The sequence below is a fragment of the Ranitomeya imitator genome, chromosome 9 (genome assembly GCF_032444005.1).
Source record: "Ranitomeya imitator isolate aRanImi1 chromosome 9, aRanImi1.pri, whole genome shotgun sequence".
NCBI lineage: Eukaryota > Metazoa > Chordata > Amphibia > Anura > Dendrobatidae > Ranitomeya > Ranitomeya imitator.
The window spans coordinates 47949542-47956359 of record NC_091290.1 but is presented as its reverse complement, the minus strand read 5'-3'; the positions used below and the strand labels follow the sequence as shown (position 1 = coordinate 47956359).

The 6818-nt window shown below is 40.7% G+C and overlaps 1 protein-coding gene across 1 annotated transcript; it reads right to left on the bottom strand.

Annotated features, from left to right (window-relative positions):
- Window positions 1-1323: 1323 nt before the first annotated feature.
- Window positions 1324-2590, bottom strand: LOC138648604 (mucin-2-like). Its single transcript, XM_069738391.1, has 4 exons — window positions 2474-2590; window positions 1922-2138; window positions 1635-1760; window positions 1324-1445 (listed from the first exon to the last, which is right to left on the bottom strand). Exons 1-4 carry the CDS (start codon window positions 2588-2590, stop codon window positions 1324-1326), a joined length of 582 nt encoding a protein of 193 aa, XP_069594492.1.
- Window positions 2591-6818: the final 4228 nt, after the last annotated feature.

Sequence of the window (6818 nt, the reverse complement as noted above, 5' to 3'; positions counted from 1 at the left end):
AAAATAAGTAACCCAGTGTCACACAGATACAAAATAATAAACAACACGTCTAAAATACACATGTAATGGCCTCTTTTGGTGTTTTTTTGGACAAAAGGTACTCTTTAATAGCTACGCATACCATTGCACATTGTTTATTGTTCATTTTCTTCCTGAATGAAAAGTTAACCAACTTTCGAAATTTTTACTGCAACAGTCCGTAAGTCCTTTTTTTTAGCTAAATATTTCACAAAAATGTCACAAATCTGTCAACACCTCTGGTTCTGATAGAACTCTATATTTTCCCTCCCCTCCCTACTCTCAGTGTTATACATAGCAGCAGGCTGGGCTAGTCGGCTGTACACAGATCTCTTCAGTGTGGAGAGGGGAGAATGAATGTACAATCTCAGTGAGGATAGAGAAAATAGGCTTTAGAGAAGTAGGAAAGCACATGAAGAGGAAATAAATGGAGTGTTGGAGTTAACATCCATCACATCCAACCTATATTACTGGAAGAGACATTCCAAGAAGATAAAGATCTGAAACTTGGATCACCCTGCACACTGCATATCAGGGGGTCTGAGAATGAACAAAAGAATGAAAATTTTTAGACCCACACAGGAGTGTGAACAAGCTCTAAAACAACGTTATTGACACCACCAAGGAATGTAAAGAAAACACAATGTCTACCTAACACACGTTTGTCCAGGGGGCAGCTTGGCATCTAGATCCAAAGTATGAGGATTTTGAGCTGTTTTATTATTTGTTATTTTTTTTAAATGAAGAATATATTTTTGATTTTTATGGGATTGAATAATTATAAGCAATATTAACAAACTGCTAGCATATTGATTATGAATTGCTACAATTTTATACACAATTGCCCTGAGGAATAATCCAACTAGAGGGGCTACAAAAAAAATGACAAGAATTAAAATGCTATCATGTTTTGGTAGCAAATTAGAATTTTGTATTAAATAATGTTTGGTGGTTTACGTGGACTTCTTCCAAAATGTATAGAGAGGTAACACAAAGTTGACAATCTCCAAGGACCAGTTCTTATCTCTCTAATCCAAAGTCAACACTCGAAAGATTAGAGCCAAGTGGTGAACAATGCATATCAGGGTGGAAATGTCTTACAAGCCCTCAATGTCCTATTACTTATCTATCAATCAAAGAGAAGAGTTTGCACTTAATCACCTAATGTTTGATTGAAGAGTGTTGTTATTAATCCGAGTGCAGGCTATAATATTATGAATCATTTCAATCCAAGCATCTTATGATGATATTGAGATGATTGGAACTTGTGCACATTATTGTTTGCTATTAAGCCATATTGTATACTCACCAAGTGCTGCAGGTTGTGCTATATGATGTTCCGGCAGCATAGCTATTACTGTTGAATGTACATGCACATTGTTCAAGTGGGACACAACCGGAGTTATTGATGTCATCAAATATGGTACCTACAACAAACAGAAAAATAAGGGGATTTTTCCCAAGAGGAGGTCATTTTCTTTCCAAACGGGGTACAATGGAACTAATTAGGGTTCATTGGAACATAATTAAGGTTTTCTAAAATGGCTGCAACCTTAAGTATGAGAGATGAGGGAATATATTCAAGTGGAATTAAATAATTTAAAAATCATACATACCAGGGGGGCAGAAGCAGCCTTCTATGCAGTGATCTTCACATAAAGCACTTCTCTCTGGGTTGGTGCAAGTGTCCGCACATGGAGATCCACATTCCTGGTACTGCATGTTGTATGGACATGATTTAGCTGAATTGAAAAAAAATTCAAAAAGGGCTCGTGTCAATGATAAAGTCACTTGAACCTGATGAGCAAGGTCAGAGAATCCACAACTGTCACCTTTATTACCATCGTTTTTTGCACACATTGTACAACATTCTTGTGTCTGTGCAACTGCAGAAGATACTTACGGCACAGATCTTTATTTCTCCAGTTCTTTGGTTCACCTCCAGCATGAGCACATTGCCTGGAGTACTCAGCAAATGTATCACACAAGCAAAGAGCGACAGTATCGCTATCACACCGGCACAGGTCTTGCACACAAGCTTCAATGTATTGATCGACAGCCACCAATGAATGGCATTTTGAGAACGTTCCACCCAGAAGAATCGACTCGCAGATGTTCTCCTATCATACAAAAAAGAGGCTCTTAAAGACTCCTAAAAAGTTAATGTGACTGAATTGTTTCCAAAAACATTTATGTTGCTGCATAAGCTCCAAATATATAATATAAATCTGGTCTTAAATTATTTGCTCATTTATAGTGGAAGAAAATCCACGATATCACCTATGAAAGGAGAATACTGCAGACTTTCATTGTAGCTAACAGAAATGGTCCTAAGAATGAACATCCCTCTATGATGCCTATAAAGACAGAGCATCTATAGAAGATTTTCTTTCATACTTTTAGCAATGGATGAGTTGCTTTAACTCAAATGCCATGGCTATGATCTTCTACTTACATAATCAGTACAATTGCTCTTGGGTGTAGGAAGTACATCTTGGCACTGTTCTGTGGGTCCATCCAACTTCTGGAGATTTCCAAACTGGGATTCTGTTATTTGCACTCCTAGAGACATGATTTATTATGAGATGAATCCAATCTCGCCATGTGTAAGGCAAGAATTGCTTAATGCATGGTGGACTCTGTATCATTTGCACAAATGAATATTGATGGGTGAAAGTAATCTACGTTCATTAAAGTTTTTTTTTCGGTCTTAAACTACAATTTTGAAGTAATTCTATGTGTTTTCAGACTTTTGCATTCTCTCATCGTGTGCAATGTGCGCTGTGAGGATTCTCCGGTGCCGATGACGGGAAGAGTTGTTATGTGACCTCAACTATGCGATATGCATATTCCTGCCACATTCTGACTAGACTGGTTCCAACCTCACTGAATACAGTTGCATTGAGCGAGACTATGCACATCTAGTCAGTATGTTGCCTAGAGTACGCATTTTGCATAGTTGTGTTCACATAACAACAATTGCCAGCACCAGAACATTCTCACAGCAAGCAGTCTGCGTGATGTGAAGATTCATAAGTCTACATTGACATAAAGTGACTGCACACTTGTAGTTCAAGACCAGACAATACATTTAAAATATTACTTGAAAAATAATATATAATACAAGTATGTTATAATTGAAAACATAAAATCTAACCATTGGAAAAGAACTCATTGTAGATAGAGATGCCATTGAAATCCCCACACAACCCACAGGTCTGGTTGGCGTACTTTTCACTCAGTTCCAGCTGCACAAAAAGGTAAAAATAAAAGATCTTGTTAAGCACATAATATTACAGGTCAAGATAAATTCTTCTACATCTGTCCACCTTCTATATGTCCATATTGGAGTTATGTCAATATATCAATTTGATGCTCTTACCAGTAGACTATCATCATCGTTCCACATGAAGACCAGACCAAGCTTGGAGGTCACTGAGAGATATACACCATGTTTCTCAATCTGAATACTAGAACCACTGAAAGGCAGCTGGACTCTGAAAAAGAACAGGAGATCAGCAGTTAATACAAAGCACGACATTCACATTATTTCAAATTTTTCATTAGCACACTAGAATAATAAGGACACTCACTCTATTCCATTTACTGAGACGGTATTGTGATTGATCTGCACTGCAAGTCCATCAAGTTTCATGGTGATTTTGTCAACGACTGGAGTGTTGTCCACAACAGCACGACGGATTTGGATGTTGAAGTCCTCATATGTACTATGACAGTGAGATGCGTAGACATAGTTACAAGTACCGGGGAAGTAGAATATGTCTCCATCAAAGTCCTTGAAATGGAAGTTCCCCCAGGTGCTGCAAACTCTGTTATTGTGAGCTGTGTTGATAGCTGCAAGTAAAAAGATTAATGTAACTATGATAGCAGGTAACATATTTATTCCAGCAAGTAAATTATGTAAAAAATTGAACAGGGATATACTGTCTTTAGCGGAAGCAGTGAATAAATTGGGCACCCCTTATGAAACTTGGTAATACCAAGATGGAAGAAGTTGGTACTTAGTTGCCCTTCTCAACCATTTCCATAACCCCAATTTTGTGTCTGTAGGGAAGAGTCCTTTATAGGTTTCCTTCAGAGGCTCTCAAAACTCAACATCAAAGGAAATGGGGACTATCTTGACTCTGCCCTATCTCCCAAGCTGCCCCATAGCACTCGCCTTAATGATTTATATGACTTTGAGTAGTAAATGCGTAATGGGAGTTTAGCATATTTCTAGCATACGTGTGGAATATTAATGTAAGCTCATTGACATACCTCTCACTACAGTGTTTGAGGCCACTGGGATCACTGATACTCTTGGAGGTCCAGTTAATAAAACTATAAATAATTAGAGAGGATATTAGGAGAGCAATGTATAATGTTTGGTTTCAATATAATTGTATCATTGATGGCTTACATACAGTGGGTACGGAAAGTATTCAGACCCCTTTAAATTCTTCACTCTTTGTTTCATTGCAGCCTTTTGGTAAATTCAAAAAATTCTGTCACTGAGCTCCTTGGCCAGTTCCTTTGACCTCATGATTCTCATTTGGTCTGACATGCACTGTGAGCTGTGCATTTTACAGTGCTTATTGTATGTTTGTTCTTTTTGTTTTTTGTTTGCTACCTGATGAAGGCTGCACTATAAAAATAGCAGCCGAAACGCGTTGTACTGTTTTTTTAAATATTTTACAAATATATTTTATTTTTTTTATTTTAAGAAAATAAATTAATTTTTATTAACATTTTTCACTTGAAGTGGATGCATTCAAAAAATCTGTAGGTGCTTAGCGCCACATTTACTTGGAGTTTTTGTTTTTTTTCCTTTGAAATCGCCACCTATGTGGATAGGAAGCAGGATCAACACATAGTTCTCCAAAGTGAGCTGCACACCTTATTGGATTATATAACATACGAAGAAGAGTTGCCTGAAGAATTGATTCCTTGAGAATCTCAACGTGCATTTCTTACCGATAGAAGGTGAGCATAACTACATGTTGGTAAAAACGTATTACGCTCAGAGGTAGCGCCGCACTTGTCACTTTTTTCCCCTCTTTCCCTAAACCAGGGTATTTCTACAGACAGGTGTGTGCCTTTCCAAGTCAAGTCCTATCAGTTTAATTAAACACAGCTGAACTCCAATGAAGGAGTAGAATATCTCAAGGAGGATCACAAGGAAATGGACATCATGTGACTTATATATGAGTGTCTGAGCAGAGGGTCTGAATGCTTATAAATGGGATATTTCAGTTTTTCTTTATGTAATACATTTGTAAAAATTTCTACATTTCTGTTTTTTTCAGTCAAGATGGAGTGCAGAGTGTTAGGAGTCAAGTTCCCGCCGCTGCACAGGGGGAATCTCGAGCCATGTCTGCTGCGGTCTCCCATTCTGCATCGGCCGCAGTGGAGCCTGTTCTGCGGAGACGTCGGTCCTATCATCTCATTGAATCTGATACTGTGCAAAAGGTTAATGCTGCCTCTCCAGGCTCTGCTATTGTACCCTGCACAGGTCTGCAGCGAGCAGGCTTGTCTGGGACTAAGTCCTGCTTTGCACACTGAGCATGCCCAGGGTAAGATCTCCCAATGGAGGTCTAGGGTTAAATGCTCAGGTACTGCAGCAACTTCCATTGGTCCTCCAGGAAGGCCCTGTACCTGATCAAGTTCTGTGGCAGCCTTCCATTGGTCCTTCTGGGGAGGTCCTAAAGTTGCTGCAGCTATAAAAGGTTCTCATGACCGCACGGCCATGCGCTAGTATCAAATATCTACGAGCTCAGCACCAGTATGGTCGTGTGTGTGGTCAGGGACCTGGCTGAAATAAGCCCCCAGAATGCTGGCACCTCCAGCGAGGAGTTTCTAATGTGTGAATTCAGGGCTGGCTAATAGCCATTAGAATTCCGGCTCCACTGGAGAGGAGCAGAGTGTTTGGTTTGGACTGCATGACCACTGGCGGCTCTACTCAGTAGCTGTGTTCCCTGTGAGCTAAACAGGGCACAGCATTCTCTTTAGTACGAGCTCTGTGAAGTAACAGAGTTCGTTTATACTAATTTACTTCACCGCCTTACTTAGCAGCAGGTTCTTTCCTGCACAGTGGATCCCGGGTTGCGAACGCACCTATCTCACCTAATAAATATATTCGGTGCGTTCCGCCAACCCTAACAGTATACTAGCACCAGGATCTGGCTAAGTAATGGCGGATGATCAGCGATTGCAGGGGTACATCCAGCTGCTGGAGGGCCGGTTGGCGTCTCTCGAGCATGCAACCTCGGCGGTGGATGTTACCGCAATAGCTGTTCAGGCTGCTAGCGTGGCTGCAGCAGCTTTACCCACTGCCACCTCTGTTCCGACCTTATCTCACCTCCCATTGCCTGAAAAATACTCTGGGGAAAGTAAGTCCTGTAGAGGTTTCATGAGCCAGTGTGGTATACATCTCGAGCTCCTGGCTGCACGTTTTCCCACAGAGCGGGCAAAGGTTGCATTCATAATCTCTCTCCTGTTGGACAGAGCTTTGGAGTGGGCTACGCCGCTGTGGGAGCGCAACGATCATGTGGTACGGAGTGTTCCTTGGTTTCTGGGCACTCTGAAACAGGTCTTTGTAGGACCTCAAGTCACCCATGATACGGCGCTCCAACTGCTGGCATTGACTCAGGGTTCGACCATGGTCATCCATTTTGCCGTCCACTTCCAGACATTAGCGTCTGAGTTGGAGTGGCCAGATAAAGACCTCATTCCTGTATTTTGAAGGGGGCTGGCTGACCATGTGAAGGACACTTTGGCCACTAGGGAGAGTCCCGCCACAC